The sequence below is a fragment of the Clinocottus analis genome, unplaced genomic scaffold, assembly GCF_023055335.1.
Source record: "Clinocottus analis isolate CAN_PGR_092001 unplaced genomic scaffold, fCliAna1.0.p SCAF_11, whole genome shotgun sequence".
Classification (NCBI taxonomy): Eukaryota; Metazoa; Chordata; class Actinopteri; order Perciformes; family Cottidae; genus Clinocottus; species Clinocottus analis.
In genome coordinates this window covers 4571941-4591556 of record NW_027175832.1, presented here as the reverse complement: position 1 = coordinate 4591556, position 19616 = coordinate 4571941, and the positions used below count along the sequence as shown (strand labels likewise).

The 19616-nt window shown below is 41.9% G+C and overlaps 3 protein-coding genes across 3 annotated transcripts; 1 reads left to right on the top strand and 2 right to left on the bottom strand.

The window, feature by feature from the left end:
• Positions 1–127: 127 nt before the first annotated feature.
• On the top strand, positions 128–3093 carry LOC137782160 (transmembrane protein 69-like). Its single transcript, XM_068571304.1, has 3 exons — positions 128–256; positions 460–505; positions 719–3093. The coding sequence occupies exons 2-3, from the start codon at positions 467–469 to the stop codon at positions 1424–1426; spliced, it is 747 nt and encodes a 248-aa protein (XP_068427405.1). The 5' UTR covers positions 128–256; positions 460–466; the 3' UTR covers positions 1427–3093.
• Positions 1524–6266, bottom strand: ipp (intracisternal A particle-promoted polypeptide). The gene is given in 10 exon segments (XM_068571305.1): positions 1524–3475; positions 3556–3776; positions 3941–4063; positions 4356–4493; positions 4576–4743; positions 4837–4992; positions 5127–5346; positions 5558–5769; positions 5868–6209; positions 6212–6266. Coding segments are annotated over 10 exon segments (1851 nt in total). The 5' UTR covers positions 6258–6266; the 3' UTR covers positions 1524–3250.
• Positions 6267–11654: 5388 nt separating this feature from the next.
• Positions 11655–18805, bottom strand: LOC137781899 (phosphatidylinositol 3-kinase regulatory subunit gamma-like). The gene is made up of 10 exons (XM_068570909.1): positions 18455–18805; positions 16294–16411; positions 16094–16192; positions 15802–15982; positions 15573–15689; positions 15293–15435; positions 15000–15176; positions 14802–14876; positions 14502–14672; positions 11655–14372 (listed from the first exon to the last, which is right to left on the bottom strand). Exons 1-10 carry the CDS (start codon positions 18507–18509, stop codon positions 14099–14101), a joined length of 1410 nt encoding a protein of 469 aa, XP_068427010.1. The 5' UTR covers positions 18510–18805; the 3' UTR covers positions 11655–14098.
• Between the last annotated feature and the right edge of the window lie 811 nt (positions 18806–19616).

The following is a 19616-nucleotide window of genomic DNA, read 5'->3' as shown; positions in this document are numbered from 1 at the left end:
ATAAAATGGTATTGATAACACGAATATGTGTTTTGCCATCTTGAATATAACTTAATACCTCCACCGCCACAGACAGCCCAACCAGTCGATGTAAGAGGCGGCCTTATTCAGTTTGTTAGGAGACAGGCATTTAGTTGAGCACCGATAGAATGGTATCCTGCAAACGACCTTTAGTTTAGCTAGTTAACATTAACTTTGTACTTAATAACTCCGTGCACTGGCTGTGCCAAACGATTGAATGATAAACAGTTACAGGGTAAGATTTAGTTAATTGCAACAGCGGTGTTTTATTGGTTGTTACAGTTGGACAGCTCTGTATTGCATCAGGTTGAGACGATGTATGCTAGCTGTTTAACGCACCACCATTAGCCCGTGGTTGTTATATCATAAATACAATTTCAGTTTGCTTGTGCTATGCAGGGTGTTTTATTACTAATTGATATAGTCTCTTTTTTTTAGATTCAGAATGATTAGATTCGCATATGGAAGACGCATCATTTCTGGAGTAAGTAAGATACTTTGACTGTTGATAAATGCAACTTGCAACTATATTATTAATACGAAGGTATTATGTGTGCCAGCATTTTAACAAGATGTCATGATGTTTATTCCTGAGTCCAGACGTTTGAATCTGCCCACCCCGCTAAATATGACGAGTGGACAATTATGTATTTTATCAGGCAACTATGTTAATGCATCTTTATGATTATATTCTCAGGTTCCAGGATGGAGATGTCTTCAGCAGACAATCGGAGCACCAAATATTAGAACAAAAGCTCAGCTGCCGTTTCACTCCAGAGCCTCCTCAGAGTTATTGCCATCCAGACTAACTCCCACCAACAGGTTGTTGAGCATCAGGCCTGTAAGCTGGTCGGTCTCGCGTCTCTGCCAAAGTGATTCACAAGGCAGATCGGAGAGAGGCAACAGCAAAGAGGGTTTCAGTTTGAGGGCCCTCACCCAGGCTCCCACACCAGCTCTTTACCTCGGTTTCTCTGGGCTCATCCCTTTCCTGTCTGCTCCTGTCCTGATGGCTACCACACAGTCCTTCTACCCTGAACTGGCTTATGCTCAAGTGGTCTATGGCGCCTTGATAGTCTCCTTCCTCGGAGGTGCCCGCTGGGGGTTTGCTATCCCTGCCGGTAGTCCTGCTCAGCCTGACTGGATGAACTTGGGCAATAGTGTGGTGCCATCCCTTCTGGCCTGGCTGGCACTGTTCTGCAGGGACAATATTGCAGAGGGAGCCCTGGTAGTTATTATGGGACTGGGTCTCTCTCTGCACTACGACCTGACCCTGCTGCCTGGCTACCCTTCCTGGTTCAAAGCCATGCGAACTGTCCTCACTCTGGTCGCCACCTTCTCACTGGTGGCTACCCTAACAATTAAAAAATTCTACACTGAGAAGAAGATCAAGGAGATTCAAAACTAATTTATGAGGACAGTGGACACTGACATTAGGTGCAGCTGTGTAGACGGCCTGGTTTAGTTCATACATTACTCCAAAGTACAGCAGTCATTTTGTTACCTCTAATACTTTTATTTTCTTTTGGAACAAATGTGACATGTAGAGATGTAGTATTTCATTAAGAAGCTGAATAAGAACAGTTGCAAAATAGGCACAGAAATTTCCAGCTAGTTTAAAATATAAAAATGTAGAACAAGACAGATGTTGAAATGAAACATCAGAAAACATTTGTAAAATCATTCTTCGCTGTAAAAAGAACAGACACAAAGAACCCTTATTAAAATGATAATTTTTCATGTGCATTTTGGGGACAATAAACATTGGACTATTTGCATACCTTTCTTTTCCAAATCTAATCTGATACAAGTCAGTATTGTTCTGTTATTAATGTTAACTGTTCAAAAATAGCCTCACTGATCTCTTTCATTTCACGATATACGATTCAGACACCTGAATTCTAATTAGTTCCATAAAGGTGTTACATTTTCACATTACATTACGTTTAAGGTCAAAATGTATCGCGATGAGTTTTACTGGAGATTGACATTCAACATTGATGTTCCGTGCAAATCATGAGTGCTGAGTTTAGTAGCAGAGCTGTAGGTTAGTTGTCTAACTTTTCCTTGTTTGCAGTGCAGAAAATCTCTTACAATGTCATGTTACAGTGGAGGAGGCCCTGAGCCCTCTTAGATTTTAATTTGGACTATCCTAAGTAAGGAAAGGTAATGTAGTTGAAGTTTAAACCCAGCAAGAACACAACTATTTTATGAATTTTATTAAGTTTGAAAAGCTATCAATAAAAGATGCCATTACTTTTGATTGGAAGTACTGTAACTGTGCAACAACTTCAGTCAGTCTGCAAATGTGTTTCAACATCATAAGGAAACATGATGAAATTATCATAAAAAAGTACAAATATTTCTAAATAATGGTATGGACATTTGTCTTATGATGTTATGTATCTCATCAGAATGTTGAAATCTAAAATTTGAGTAATGTCACGTGAAACTGAGGAGTGAACTGACAGGACACTCAATTGCTCGTTTGAGAGTAAATAGTAATTAAGAGGCACTATTATATACAGTATCATGTATATATACAAAAATAATCCAGTGAAAATTACTGTGTGATAGATAACTGCACTGGTGTGACAACAGTGGTGTGCTGTTCAAGTTAACTGTTTATAGTAATTGGTTAATTACCATGGAACTTTGGTGCCATTATTAAATAGGCTCAAGTGGTTTGATAAATCTTCCAAGTAGCAACGCACTCACCTCAAACATTTCTTTAAGGAAAAATAAAGAGAAAAACAAATACAGAAACAGTGTTTTCACATCTTATCCAAGAACTGCTCCCAAAAACGCCAACTTGATAAAGCAAAACTCTGTCCAAAATAGAACTCCTCTGCTATGAAAAATATCCTTTTTCGTAAAGATTGCTTTGTCTTCAAATAAAATACTTTGTGTTTCCACAAATACATCTGTAAATGTATTCAGTGAATTCAAAATAGAGACACAGACGAGTCGTGTAGCAGTGTAACTAGTTTTGGCAGTTTTCCAGTTTCAGATCGGCTGTCATATGTTCAATGAATGTCAAATGTTCTGGACAAATAAAGGGAAAGACACGTCTAATTCATGTATAAATAACATCTATGAACAGGTGAAAGCCTACTTGAGATAGAAACACAATTTTGTGTTTCTTAAGGTGCAGCTTTTTTTTTCAGTCAATGCAGTTTTGGGATGATTCAAGTGCTGATATGAATGTCCACAATTTGAATATTCCTGGCTATCAGAGCACAGCTAGCCCGCCGTCACAGCGGCTGGTGATCATGTTGCCAATTTCAGTCCAGGTATCCAGATGAGGGTCATAGATTTCCACAGAGTCCACCGTCACCGGGGCAGAGAAGTCTCGGCTGGCGGACCTGCCACCGACGGCGTACAGCAGCCCATTAACAGCTGACACTGACAAGCCTGCACGAGCAGTAGACATTGAAGCCACTTCAACCCATTTCTCCTATAGAAAAAAACAGTACAGTGGTGAGGAGACTGTCGGGACACAGACATGACAGAAAACTGTGAATTAAATTGTCTCACTTCTTCTGGACAGTACTTCTCCACTGTCTCCAGAGCACCGAGTGCCTCGTTCCAGCCGCCCACTGCGTAAATACAGTCATTGAGGCAGGCGACGCCCACATAGGCCCGACGTGTGACCATGACGGGCAGAGCGCTCCATCGGCGGGAGATGGGGTTATACACCTCGGCTGAACGCAGCTCCATTCCTTCATCACTGATTCCTCCGATTACGTAAATAAACCCTGGAAAGAGACAACGGCGTTTAGTCTAGAGAGAAGCAAAGAAATACGCCGTGGTCGACCAAAGTGAGAAGGGGAGTTCAGTGGCTTTTGTAAGTTTGTGTGAAATTGTGAACACCGAGAAAAAGCATGTAACGGCGCTTTTCTTTTAAATTTTTTGAACACACCTTGTAGCTCACAGCAGCCAAAATAGTAGCGAGGCACCGCCATGCTGCCGATGACCTCCCACTTGTTCTCCTCTGGGTCGTACCGCTCCATGGTCTTCCCAATCTCAGAGCCAATCCAACCACCTGCCACAGCACAATCATCACTTATGCTTTTTGTCTGACGTTTCCCAAGATGTTGGTAATTGGTTGAATTGCACCTACCATTTACAGTTATAACATTCATTTTTGTGGAACTTTTCCATTTCAATTCTCCAATTTCCCATCTTGTTTTGTTCTGGTATTGATGAGATTCTCTGACCCAATCTAGCTGTGTCATTGCTTGTACATTTTTTTTAACATAATAACAACTTTAACATATTTTAGCTGTTTGAAATCAATGTTTTCTGGTTAAAAATGGTGACACCGTTGCTTTTACCAAGTGCATAGAGAGCTCCATGGCAGGGGCAGACACCAACTCCACAGCGCGGAAAGTTCAGAGATGCCACAGCAGCCCACTGTTTGGTCACTGGGTCGTATCTCTCAGTGCAGTCGAAAATCATTGAGTCTTTCTCCCCTGGTGGGAAAAAAAAATATTCAGAGTCAGACTGTTGTGGTTATTTTATTCTTGGGTTTGGACACAAACACAAGACTCTCACCTCCCACCACATAGATCATGCCCTCCAGCACTGCAACCCCCAACCCGCTGCGGGCCTGGTGCAGGGACGACACAGTGGTCCAGTACTGGTTGAAGGTGTCGAAGCGCTCAACACAACTCAATGCCCGGCTGTCACTCCAGCGGCCGCCCTGCAACCGAGTGTAGCCTCCTGCCACCAGGAAACAAGTGCAAGTCCGAGATTAAATGGCCTTTCTTACTTGGAACCAAAATGCATCTGGTTAATACAAGATTTGAAGAGAACCTATGGCATAGAGGTATTTTCTGGCTTTTCTTCTGGGTCTCATTTTGGCTGGTTGTAGCTGACTGTACATCTTATTTTCTTTGGGAGACTTTGTGACTTCGGTGTATTCCTTCAGCAGAGTCTGCAGTGCCACCCGCAGGCTGAAGTCCGTAATACCTTTTATAATAGTCAAAATGTCAAAGATTTGTTTATCATGCGTGATCCAATAAATGGTATAGCAATATTGTATACAGGAATTAAAAAGAATACAAAGTATGAAAGGGATATATTAAACATTATGTTTGCCTCACCCTCAATGTACTTGAACAGTCTCTGCGGAGAAAGCAGAGGGAAGCGGACGGGTTCCAACACCTCCACTACATGTTTTTTCCTTTTTGCCACGTCTTGGAGAACCCAGTCCATGGCTGCAGTGAATACCTGGTACTCATCCTCAATTCTCAGCTCTTCACTTCTCAGCAGCCTCACCAGCTGATCCTTTGACAAGTCCCTGAACTCATCGGTGACCCACACCTAAAGGGAAGCAGTTGATAGAGGAAATCTATAAGCATCAAACTTAAAAATTCTGTGTGGTTTAGTGCAAAACTACAACTGTGGGAAAATGCTGACTGTGTTTTCTAAGGACAGAACAAAATTTTGTCAGGTACATCTAGAAGAGATGTACCCAAGGGTTAGTGCTGTCAGAGAAATACAATAACATCCAGTGACTCCTATTGTTTCATACCTCCAGAAAGTGAACATGGATGTAGTTCTCAGTAAACTCCAACATGTCCATGCAGGCAATCTGCTCCAGGAACTGAAAGATGCCCACACAGTTGGATGGGTCCATGTGGCCCTTGAGGAACTCTCCACAGATAGACACCACCTCGTTCAACTGCAGCATGTCTGCTGCCACCATCATCTCCTGAACGTTCTCGACCGTCACACTGATCACGCCTGACGGGAAAGGGAACACATAGCCACTCAGCAAAAGGGTTTGACGTCACACAGATCTTGTGGAAGGTGATGATGTGAATATCAGGATGGATGCAGACCCGTGTATATGAAGTCCAGCAAAACCTCAAAGACTCCAGTCTCCACTCCGAGGATCTGCACCTCCTCCTTATCCGCCTCCCTCATCCCCCCGGAGAACAGGGCGGAGAAGTAAGGGCTGCTGGCAGCGAGCACCAGTCTGTGGACCCTGAAAACCCGGCTGCCAACCCTCAGCCCCACATCACAGAAATCGGTGCGGAGCCGCATCTTGTTCATCTGGGCCAGGATGAGTCTGGCGTAGCGGTCTGAGGCCAGCAGAGCCTGCTCGGACGCCATGGCGGCTGCAGCATCACCACTGCAGCCAGTGGATGTCGACATTGAGGTGGAGGACATAGCAGCTGGAAGGGGTCTGTGTTAACATGGAGGCCCTCCTCTTCAGTGAGTCTCAGCATGAAGCAGACCTGAAAGACACACAAACTGAGGCACCAACGCCAAAAACACCCAGAGTCAGTGACACACCTGAACATATCGGCACCATAAAGAGCCTTAATGCTTCTCATTGTTCAGCACCATGGGGAAGTCAAAGTTATGTATACACTGTTGCCATATTGGTTATCAGAAAGACGCCCACTGCCGCCGTTAGCCGGACATGCTAGCCAACAGAGGGTGGATTCAACCATGTTCATCAATCAAATGAACCGTAATGAGACAACTTTACAGCTCGACCAATCCCTCCTCAGACACTGTCAACTTAAAGAGAGTTACGGACTTGTATAGAAAAGAAATGTCGTTGTTCAGCTTGATTTTAGCTGCGACTTACCCATAAGTTTACTGATGAGGATGCTGGCAACTTCCGTCGCCCTCCAGACTGTCAACACATCCTTCTGGATCGACTGCTCTGGTCTGGGAGTTGAATCTCCAGTCAGAACCAATCGATCCTCGAAAACGTTGCTTTTTGATGGATCTGCAGCATTTTTGTGTTGGCGTTGGCCGTCGGTGTGCGTCCCCCTGGGTGACATAACTTTAATTTACACAACAGTATGGCGTATTTAGTTTGAATTTAAATTAATCCTGTCAATGTATCTGACAATTCTCAGCAATTCTCGCCATGTGTTATAACACACAACACCAGATGGCAGTGTCCCCTTTGAACAAGCAGTTAAACAAATGGAAGTCCTTGACAACAACCCACAGAAACCTAACATGTAAATGATCATAGTATTCTTAGCATGTCAGCCCAAGGCAGAAGGATCACTTTATATGTAGCCTTCCACTGTGTAGGCTGTAACCTCTAACAGCCTGGTGCTTTTAGACATCAGGCAACGGGCAATTTAGTTTGTTTCAATCAGTGGCTTAACATCAACCTGATGAATATTATGTTGGAAACCTGTCATTACATACAAAACTTTAGCATTGCCTGGGCCCATTAGACTGGTCTTGGAGTTGAGGTGGAAATGGAAAACGCTTGTGACAGTTAGGCTAAAGGAAAATGTCTTTTAATTGTCACTTGACTTGTATTTCCTGCTGTTTCAATGTGTCACCCAGAAACTAACCAGTGATGATGTAGAGAATATGAGGTGACACCAACATTGACCAATTAAAACTCAAACTATGTGCCAACCTGGCAACCCTTTGTACAACACGTTTGGTTTGGTCTGCCCTGCATTGTTAAACTTCCAGTGTGTCCTGTTTCCCTAAAGGAAATCCAGCATTGCCATTATCTCAACTGAACTGTTAGTGTACTGGATACAGCTTGAATGGACTCTGAGTGAAGCAATACAGGACACATATCCACATTCGCTGCAGCCAAATATTTTGGGAGGGGAATTTTAAAAACTTGACCTATTATGTTTTTTTGTCTGGCCTGAGAAACTACAAAGTTTTGTAATGAAATGAAAAATATAACTTGTTTGCCAAAGAAATCTGAGACCACAGTCTAACTGTGAGACAATTGATAAGTACTTTATGTAAATATTATGTGTGGGATATCTTTTGTTAAATTACGCCATTTAAATGCTGAACAAACTTAATTTGGGGCAAGCTTATAGAAGACCAAAAATATGAACATTTGGAAGGAAAATGTAACTTTCAAACTGATTTTTTTTAATTATTTTATCAATGTTGGCTCATGGTCACTTTCCACATAAAATAAGATAAGATAATCCTTTATTAGTCCAACAGCGGGGAAATTGCAGGATTACAGAAGCAGTGCACACAAGAGACACATAGTAAATACAAGTAAAGTAATATAAATAAACATTCAAAACAGTAATAAACACAGTAAAAAAGAATATCTACATATAAATAATCTACAAGAGCAATATTATACATACAGACTAAATAAAAAAAGTATAAAAAGTAATTAAATGTATTTATATTGCACCAGTTGAAAGTAATCCAAGTGACCGAAGTGATTGAAGTGTTATTAAGTGTTTTGTGGTCTACTAGAAATGCCTTAACCTTAACAGCAGAATTACTATGCACATTATCCCAAGTGTTAAGGCTGTGTTTCATTTAAAATATGAATGTGTTTCTTTTCCTTTTCCCTTTGTTCTTTGTACTGCCTGGACAGGTGTGTCCTGTAAAACAAGTTTTAATAAGTAGCTCCTAAAATGAATTTGTATGTGGTGACATAGACTTCTTTTTGTGAATTTCTTTTTTTGACAGTGTGCGATTATACTTTCTTTTTTTAAGATTGACTTTTGGTCATTTTTTTCCTTCTTCTTATAAGCAATATTTTTACTTGTCATTATTTTCACCATTCATCATGTCTCTCCATTGTGGTGATGGGAGTGTTTGCCTAGCTCCCAGAATCTTCCATGTAGTGGCAGAAAAAGTAAATAGTGTGAGGGTCATCCTATGGAAAGCGTTCACCATAATTACTATTCTGTTTTAAGTGCAGGGTATGTCTGATTTTTTCATCAGGGCTCTGTCTTCTGGCTAGACGTTGCTTTCACCAGGAAAGAAAAACATCATGAGATGAAGCTGACAGCCAGATTGGGTCTTACAGGAGTAGCTAGAGTTCAGCGTTCAGAGTACTTGGCTTCAAATCAAACCAGATCATACAATACAAGTAATAAAAGTGCTGTCGGCGTTTTATACACAACTTTTTATGTAAATATATCTTTTGTATGATGAGGGTTTTTTATTTTGTGTTATACAATATCCTTCTTATTACAAATACATTGAAGTTTAAAAAGTTGTCTCAGCTACATGTTTTTTTTCTGACATCGACAAAGCTTTTCTCCTCCACTCGCAGGACTTGTGAGTTACAGAATTCCTCTTTATCTTCAGTGAGTTCACTACCTACAATGTGCATACAGCATTATGCTTTACGACCAAACTGGAATTTTGATTTGAACTCTGAAGCTCCTCAGTCATTTGCATTCAGTCAGTCCTGTGCAACATTGGTTTCCTGGCCATGAGCCTGCTGGTCCTTTTTAATCTATTTGAGAGCTGAACTCCCACAATGAAGTTGTCCTGAGAGCTTGAGGGACGGTGAGGCGATTCGTTTATTACAGCTGAAATCATTAGTGAGGATTTTTTTCCTTGACAAATATAAATACAATGCTGTAGAGTATTTATCCGAAAGGAAAGTTATACTTTTAGATTTGAATCAGTATCTTGCTCTACCTGTTTCAAGGAGCTAGGATCACCATCTTCCATCCTGGCCTAAGATGGTAAATGCATGTATCCCTGTGGGCCTCAATGTTATCCTAAATATTTTGTTGAATATGTATAGTAGACTATTTACTGCAGCATTCAATGTATTATTCAACCACTACTGTGTATTGGGACTAACTGCAAGTAATCAAACATGTTGTTACTTGGCCTATTCTTTAAATGACAGCCAAGATATTGGGGAATAAATTACCTGAAGAGAAAAGCTCAAAAGCTCAAACTTTCCCAACATAGTTTTCATTGTGAAACTGTTTGATGGGCAACACTTCCCCATAATCCAACCAGGCCTGGAAACAATCTTCCACCTTAATTTTCGAGCTTTTCCACTACCTCAACAATTCAACAAGGGTTATCAACTTAGATACATTCACTGTATATAAGATACATTTGCACACACAGATAAACAATATACACACATACTGTTTCTATTTCTGGTGGTATTAGGGAGAGGTTTCAAAGAAAATGAGGAGCTGGTATGTATAATGGTTCAGTCTGTAGCCTACATGCTGCTTGGCAGGCAACAGGATCTCTTGCCTTCAGCCTATAAGCCAGCTATAATGTGAGCTAGTAAAAAAGAAAAGAGGAAAAAAAAAGCCCCTTATCGATTCTGCCTCCAACATAGCAACTGGTCGCTGATTGGTCGGCACCCGGCACGTTCTCGCTCTCTCATTGGCTCATCCAGTAGCGTGAAAACGCTGGAATCGGACGGAGACAGAGGGGAGGAGAGACGCGATTGGCTGCTGCCAAACTGAAAGCGAAAACCTCTTTTTCTGAGAGCCTGTGAGACAGTTGATGGTGTGTGTATTTTAGGCGTGACTCCAAAGGTAATTCGTCCTGCCTCCCTCCCTCTCCCCCCAGCCAGGACTTATTTAAATTGAGAACTATAAAGCACAGTGACTATGAATTTAAACGAGCGAGTTATGCGACTGAGTTGTTCCGATAAGGGAAGAGTGTGGGAGGGGGAAAAAGTAAGTGTATATGTGTACAAGCAAGAAAAAAAAACGTGGGGGCCGGCTTTTACATAGATTCAACTTTGATTCAGGAAACTAAGGAAAGTGGGGCCGGGCAGTAAATGCTGAAGTGCTGTGAAAGCAAATAGCTTTGGGATAGAGCCAAGGGGGAGTTTCAGGTCGAAGGAAATGTTGCAGCGGCCTAACTTAACCTTTCCAGCCTTAATTTTTATACCATCCTGTACAGGAGTTAGAAAAATGCACTCTTTCCTGTACTTCCTCTTTACCCGTCTGTCTAGGCTGCACACTTTCTCTACCCACTCTCTCCTCTTTCGGAGACTCGCGCAGCCCCAGTGTGACTTAGCGTTGGTACAGTCTATTCTGTCTTTGCATCAGTCTCCCCTGCATCTGGTCCATCCGGGCAGAGCGTGCACGCTTGCCTGTCCACCAGCTTTCTGTGCTGACACAGGTAAGAGGGAGTAATCCGTGGCCTGGAACTGACGCTCTTCCCCAGTACATCCCTGCCATCTGCACCTCATTAATCCCTACCTAACACAGACTTTATGTGATAGTTGAAAGAGGCCACCTGTTGCCCTGGTCACAGAGGCCCAGCGGTGATGTCGCCACGGTTAGGGGTACTTGTCATCATCAGTGACTATATCCTGTGGTTTACGCAAGTGTTTCTTTATAGGTGGTGCTAAAGTTATTAAAACTAAACTAATAAAACCATTTATCAACATAACACTAACCTAACTTAAAGCAGCTGGTGCTAAATGGATACAGATTAGCGGCATTCCTTCCACAGGAGCTTCAGGAAAGTTGTAGTTAACAAAACAGCAAATTCCTAGTGAAGTAGGTTTGATAAATTGTTTTCCTGTGACTCAACAGCGGCCAGGCTGAGTAGGGAAAGGGCCTGCACATATCCTGCTATTGTCTTATCGCTTCCTTTCTCTTCCATCTGTCCACAGTGTGTCCTCCGGTGCCCTCGCTGCCTCCTATCTCTGCTGACCCAAGGATAAGCTCAAAGGACGACAATGGCTCCATTAGAGACATAAGGTACATTTTACAGAACTAGTTATCTAATGTTGTCAGTTTATGCTTTGTTTTTGATATTTTTTACTTGTGTCAAAGAAATAAAAAAAAAAACGGACACTTGTCCAGTACCAGCAGTAGACTGTTAAATAAAGCAATGGATTACGTAAGTTGACAAAACCCTCATCAGTTTATTGTCTTTCAGCAAGAAAAAGGTCAGGATCTCACATTGCTTAGCTTCACCCGAGGAGTTTCCTCAATCCCCCAGTGGAGTTATATTTTTATAAGAGGCTTAATCACCCTCCTTCCATATACCAACCTCAGAAATACATTTTACAGTTTCTCTGTACAGAGTATCTATTGTCCTCAAACTTGAAAAATGTGCCAAGTTCAACATGGATTCCTTTCCTCTTAAGCTATGTAGGCTGCATGTCATGAAAAAACATTCATAGCTCGAGCAATGCCACAGTTCAAGTAATGGAGGCAGGATACTTCCGGACCTCTGGCAGTTCACACAAACATCGGAGGCCACATCATACCAACACCACCAAAGAGAGTGCATTTTTGTGGCAAATGTCAACCTCTCATAACAGCATTACCTTCACCACCATCTTCATCGTCATACATTGCAACAGTAGAAATACTGTTGGATTGCACTTTCTTCAAGCTTTCATCTTGTGGCATGTTTATAGAAAAAATATATATAGAATACAAAAAGGTTATACTTCTTTGAGTAACAGAATATAACATACAGTACTTCAGATTATGTTTTGATCAGCACATCAGCAGGTGTACATTAATTGCCCTCCCCTTGCCCAAATGCAATAACCAGACTTAACAGGGATGTAGTTTTGCTCACTATCAAGTGCTTTGGTCAATGGGTATAACATTGAGTATGCGCTTACAATGGTATTCTACAGGATGTTAATGCTACATAATTGTCCACTGTATATGAATGTCTGAAAGGGCAAATTGTCAAGATGCACCACGACTTTTCACATATTCACACGTGGCATTTACCCAAAAAACGGTTTGGTCCACCAAACCAGTATGACGGAAACAGCCTGTTTACAGCACCATTTTCCCCCCTCACAAATGCACAAGTAGTAGTAACGCATTTCTCATCCATGAGAACACAATGGGACATTTTGAGCACAGAAAATATATATTTTACAATCAAAAATTATATATTTTTTAGAGTTATAATAATCGAGAATTATTTAATTTGAGTGAACTAAAATCTATTTTGTGCTCCACACACACACTGTGTTTCCTATTATCCACGAGTGCACCTCAGCGAAACAAAAGTTTGACCTCCGTGTGTAAAATTAACCGGATTCTCCGGCGGTCTTAAGCATTTCACAACTTTTAGGACCTAATTATTTAAATGAGGGCGATTCAGTTATGTTACTTACATCTTTTTCCCTTTGGAAGTCAATGGAAAAAACAATCTTTCTGGGCCCCTTGGCGTCATGTGACATAACTGGAATTTGTAATTCCCCCGTTTGGCCAGTATGTAGATTTCTTCAAGGCCTGGCGCTCCTCCTGGGGCCTCGCTCAGGGCGGTCATAGGCTTGCTGTGCATTCAACTTGACAGACTAGGTCTGTCAAATGACTAGTAGGTCATTTCTGATTGGCTGTTGTGTCTGATTGTTAGTATTATCGGTTACTCAGGGAGTAGGGAAGCACTAGAAGATAAGCTTAGTTTAAGTGGTTTTGGTAAAATACCTGGTTTTATGAACCTTTGTTATTTACTCTTTACTCTATAAGCTTGCAGCTGAGCTATCCTGGTAGGTTGCTAGCTGAAGTCTGCCATATATGAAGTAGCTAAAAAAGCTATTTAGCTTCTGGCTGGCGGACTGAATTGATTAATTACTAAAAACAACATTATGATGTTCTTAGAAAATTAGATGTAGCACCCTCTGCCCAACAAAACCATGTTGGATTTAATAAATGTAAACATCGAGAGGGCAAATGGAAAAGAGGTTATCATGCTATGCTTACGTGGATATTAGCAAACAGGTAAATAAATGTATTGAGAAGAAGAAAAATCAAAAAAGCTTATTTTTTTCTTTTGCTCAAATGTAAATTGTCTTTACATGATAAATAATTTTTCTCCAAAATATAATTTATGTGTTCCAAAAGTCTGTTTTCTCTGCTCACAAATTGCCATCACACGCTCAGGAATGAGGCACAATATAACTCCATCGCAACCAAATATATTTCTTAACTATTGGTCAAATGTTTTAGAACTGAATACAATTTACCTCCAGAAATGGACATCTCGAGCAACATCAACTCGGGTTGCTAAAGTCAAACAAAGGTGCAGCACCTGATGTCAGCGAGCAATTTTCTGGTTGTCAACATCCCCACCGAAAAGATGTCCATCTCAACAAACGGCAATAAATGAAGTACAAAAAAATAATAATATTAAAAGCTTAAACAGTCTCTTCGAAAACAAAAACAAAAAAATTCAAGCTGACATTCAAGTTCCAGTCCCACTTCAATCCGTGAAATCCCATTCACAGAAACGATGGAATCACTGTAGTGCAAAACTTAACACGATGCACCTCGATGCAGTCATTCTCGCAGGATACAGTAAACATGTCCTTTTGTCTCTTTCCGTTGAATTACATTTCTGGAGCGGCAGGCGGGAGCCCCGCTGTGTGTTTTGGAGTCTGTAAGAGTTTGTGTTCCTCTGCGTGTTGAGAAGGCGTGGCTGCAGCTTTTGCGTGGACCGGATGTGACAGCCGAACATCCAGGGCGTCATTGTGTTGCGCTAAGGAGTGCAGGCGATAGTGCAGGACAAGGTCTTTCAGTGAGCAGTGGGCGTCGTATGGCTCGGCAAAGCCGTATCCCTGCGGCGTGCTGTAGATCATGCAATGCTTCACTTCTTCGTTCACGCTGTAATAAATGAAGAAGAAAAAAATAATCATCATCAGTGGGTGTCGCACAATTACACAATGCGTAATGATAACAATCTCAAAACCGGTTTCGTTGTCCAGATACCGCTTTCCGCTTTGTTATACTCACACAACAGAGCAGGCGTAGCATCCCTGTTTGCTGCTCTCACGGATCAGGAACGTTCCAGGGGCCTTATCTTGAAGCATCTCCTCGGCCTGCGTCCGGCTCAGTTCACCAACAAACCAATTTGTCTCATCCTGATGTGGCAAATTCTTCTCGTCTCCCTTCAACACATATGTGCTGAAAAAGACAAAAAAAAAACAAGAGTCGTATTGTAACTCCAATGTAGCAATTATGTTAAGCGTGTCTCATTTATAAGCTAAAAGTTGCACAGTTCAACGTTTCCAGACAGAATCTTTTGCTACTTACTCATCAAGGCTGTCGCTCAGTATCCCCAGCCAGTCATTTATGCGTTTCTGCCTGACGCCTTTGTGATTAAGCCAGCTGCAAGAAGATGTGTAAAGAAAAGGCTTAATTTATTTGTATATAGAATAGTTATAAATCACAGAGCAGCAACAGAAATATTCTCGAACGATACCACAAACAGTATGCTGACAATATACTTACTTAAGGTACAGGTCTCTGATGTTGCGTAGCTGGATGATGTCAGGCCGCAAGCCGTTAATCTTCCTGTCCGTCTCTCTGTAGTCCTCCACCTGCGTTCTCAGGTCATCCTCCAGATGGATTTTGCTCTCGTATATCTCCCCAAGACGGCACTTCAGCTTCTCATAATTGATCAAAAAGCTAACAAGGGGAAGTAAAGGTCACAGGTCTGAATACAGTTCATGATGAGGGTTCAACATGCAGCCAACTTAAACTACATTTAGGGACATTCTTTGGACCATGATGTAATGAGGTACCTTTCCAGATCTTTGTCGGCTCCCTCGGACTGATTGCTCATCTCAAACTTTTCTCCGTAACGCTCCTGTTCGCGACACTGCTCCTCAAAGATCAGCATTGTCTCGTTAAAGGCCTCAATTGCTGTTCGCTTCATCTGGATCTCCTGTCCCACAAACAGTTCATCCACTTAGAAAAGACTCAGGAGACTGATGAATGTAAATCCTATTGTTTAGAAAAGTACTAATGCCTGAGCACAGACGGTAGGGAACATTAGGACTCATTCAATAGTTTGGTTTTTACCTGCGAGGTCTTTGTGAAAGCTTCATAAAGACGATCAAACTCTTTTGACTTCTCTTGATAGTGACAGTGAACCTCCTTGAGCTTTCTTCCAGCGACATCGACGCTGTCCTCTTTCACCTGAAGTAAAGAAACGATACTTAATATGTACGAATGATAATTTTCCGTATTAAACAATAAACATTTTTACAGTTTCAGACTCTTGGAAAATAAAATACTGGTGCTCACTGACCTGCTGCAGGCGGGACACAGGATGGGTGAGCCTGAGGTCCAGTGTGGCGTTGTACTCCACCAACGGGTGGTGCTGGTAGTGCCAAATGAGCTCCACCACCGAAGTGAATGTAAGGGGATCGGAGAAACCGTACTTCCCATCACAGTGGTAAATCTTGATCAGCTTGTTGTGTCCGTCTTTCCTGAAAAAGTGAAACGTCGTATCACACAATTAGAACCTTCATGTAAAACTAAAACGCAAACCCTGTTGATGACGTTGGAGGTTGTGCTGCTATAGCTATGTTGCTGCTTACCTCAGCGTCAGCGTAAAGTCTCCTTGTAGCTTTGTGGATGCGTCGCGCACCATAAAAGAGCCGTCAGGTGTGTCTCGGAGCTTCTCGTTCACTTCATCCCTGAGGGGAAATCACTTCAGAGTTAACGGATATAACTTCACCAACACGTTAGACAACTACACATACACAATGACGGCGTGTTTAAACTCAAGGTACTTTACCTGGTAATGTCTCCCCAATACCATTCAGCGTCCTGCAGCGTGTAGGTAGGTGGCGAAAGGCAGTTGTTGTTGTTGTTCATGGTGGAGGACACTGGCTTTGTGGACCTGGGGGGGAGAGCTACAAGCAGAAGAGAAAGACAGTTAATAAAAAGGAAAGGCAAAGGATCGGGACAGCAGCGATCTATCAGAACTTGTATAGCATCGATCTGTTGTGCGATCAGGTGAAGTACTGTAAACATGACTCTCTCAATATTATGACCCATTGCATTCAAGTGTGCGCATGTGTGTGTGTGTGTGAGTGTGTGTGTAACGGATTGTGTGAATTTGACAGCTAGTTTCTTAGAAATGAACACGCAGGCGTGCACACACACACACACACACACACACACACACACACACACTCACGCAGGCACGCACAGTCACACCCTTGCCTGATGAAGTCTGTCAAGATCCTAGATCTTAGAACAAGCCCAGGCATGTTCCCAAGAGATATCACTTGCCAAATAATTACTGTGGTCAGCAGTAAAAAGGGAAATGTGGTTAGTTAGTCCTCATTTCTGAGCCCCATCAGTCAAATATGAAACATGTTTTCTTTTATTATTCCAGAAATTCGAAGATGTATGTTTTCAGCTGCCTGCAGCTCTTGCAGAGCAGATACAAGTCCAACTTTTTAAGTTGGCGGCATGCTCTGGCACTGTCCTGAAGTGCACGAAAGGCATTGAATAAACCATAAATCATGTTATGAGTCTCTTGGACCACCCCTCCCATTTTATAATGATTGCACGCTTGCAGATACTCCTTGAGTTTTCCATCAACCTTCAAGAAATAATATCTGTGAGTCTGGCTGAAAGACTAAGCGTTTTCCTAAAAATGAGGGCAAACCGCATCAAGAGGAGGTGAAGGGCGATATATTTCACTGCAGGACAAAAGTGCCTTTCATTAGGCAGTTAGGGAGAATAAGAGCACCCTCACAGAGGAGAAAATGTGGGTTTCTCCCACCATCCGCTCTCCTCTTTTTCTGACCTTAAAATAAACAAAAGGCAGGTGCAGCAGCACAGTGGCAGGCACAAAACGTAAAGCTCCTGAACTCAGCAAAATGAAATCCGCACACCTTCCCCCTTTCCGTCTCCTGCCAAGAAACTCCACTGGCTTCCAAAAAAAACCCTCACGCGCATACCAGTACAGACAAGAGCAACGTCATTAAATTGTAGACTAATAAAACAATAAAATACCAATCAAATCACGCCGTCAGTACTGTGTAGATTTCAGAACAGACATAACAGTGAAGTATTGTCAGTGGAGCATCGCCACAGCACAGACCTCATAGGAACAATAAAGCGGACCATTATTGTTGTTATGGTGTGTCAGTAGTAACTAAGTCCACACTATTGCATCATATCAACGGCAGTCATCAATAACACACATATAATAATTAAAGTGTGATGCTAACTATGTGCTGCAATTTGAATTAGCGGGTGTCGAATTCAATGAGCTGTGTGACTTTTTTTGAATAAAGGCATTCAAAGCGCCGCAATTAAAGTGTCGTCCATTGCTCGGCCAATGTAATAACGAGGCGGTCAAATGACAAATGTAAATAAGAAATGAAGTGTTCGTGAGTTGCCGGAGTTAAGTCATGAGACGAGCTGTCTCGTCTCCTTGCCTCCAGCCTACTTTCAGAGCTAGCACACAAATTAACCACGGCTGGCTGCAGAGGAGAACAAAGCGGTCGTTTCATGCGGCGCTTATTAACGCACCCTCAACTGCGTGCCCTTTAAAAGACACTCTTCAACATTGTCATCGGCATATCGTAAAATGGTTTTGATTCGCGAGCGAGATGTGAAACTGTCATGCATTTGTGTCCAAGTTTGACATACGCGCCGGGACAAAAGAAAGCCACTGCGCCTGGTCCACCGAAAGGTATTACGTAATTGGCAAGTGAATTGCGCTATGCATGCCTGGGCAATGCCACTGGGGGAGCTCAGCGCTCAGGACCTGGCCATTATAACGCTTTTACTATCACATGCACAGCATTTGTCATATGTCAGCTTTAGTGAAGACGTTACACAAAGCGATGCATGCAAAAGGAGAAAGCAGGAAAACAAATAAAGCGTTTTTTGACCCCCCGCAGATCAGACAATGGCTGCCTTTAACCCTAACTTACCTGGTGGTGCTTGATCCATTTCGATGTAGAATAAACCTTCGGAAGGATAAACCATTCCTGATTCTAAAGAGTAGTCCAGGTTGCTGTTGCTGACTTTACGCGTGAATAATAGTAATACAAAAAAACGCAGGTTTTTTTTTTTTTTTTTTTGCCGCAAATGTAGACTACTTCAATGCAGTCGCAAACGCCACGTCCTACATGGATTCGGACAAAAAGAAAACTCCTTTGATTCCGAGTTCATGAAACATCCCAAAGTCCAACTGTGTATTCTCAACATATCCTGTCTAACTGGGGTTATTTCGGACAGATAGATTGTCAGTTCTTGCCTTCTTGCTGCGCGGCGGAGCTCTACTTTACTTCATCTCGGAAGTAGAGCGACTTTAAAGGGCTGTTCGTAACATCATCTTGGCGCAGTCCAACCGACAGCAGGGGATTCCGTTTTTTTCTCGCAGGTCTCGCGGTCACGTAAAACATTCCCAGTCACGTGTATGTCCCATAGTTAAATACAAAAGAAGATTTTGGAAGTATAATTTACAAACGAACCCTTTAATATGTGACTTTTACTCAGATATAGTTAGTTCGTGCCACATTAGTTACACCCTACGTTGTAATGGTTCATTCCAGACCGTTTCATTCAGCTCTCCTCAAGCTGCAGTTACCAGCTGAAAAATTCCTTTCAGAGCATGAATGGAAATTTAAAAACCTAGTTTATTAGCTTGAATCGTTTAGTGACAACACAACCAAACGTATGTCATATATGTTTAAATGTAATCCTGGAATTAAAGCATTTTCAGACACTTTAGCTTTGCCCCTGTTTACTGGTCAGTGAATTGGTTTCAATACAATGACATCATGCAATAGATTTTATGATAAAAAAAATAAAAAAAACGTCTTCAGCTGTTTGGCTTCCAGAGAGCACCAGACTCAAACCCCTTTGTCTGAGAGGTGACAGGGTAGACTGCCTATTTGACAAGTGTGTATTATATTCTTGTCGAGCTTGTTAAACACATGCAAAAAAAATGTAAAAAATGCAACAGAATGATTGCTGCTCTGACATCGTTCAGATGAAGACATGATAGGTAATAGAAGGTGTGTTGTCATCAGTGCCTTGAAAATCAATGCAAGGGCACAAAGCATGTATTATTTTTCATGATGGAGAATA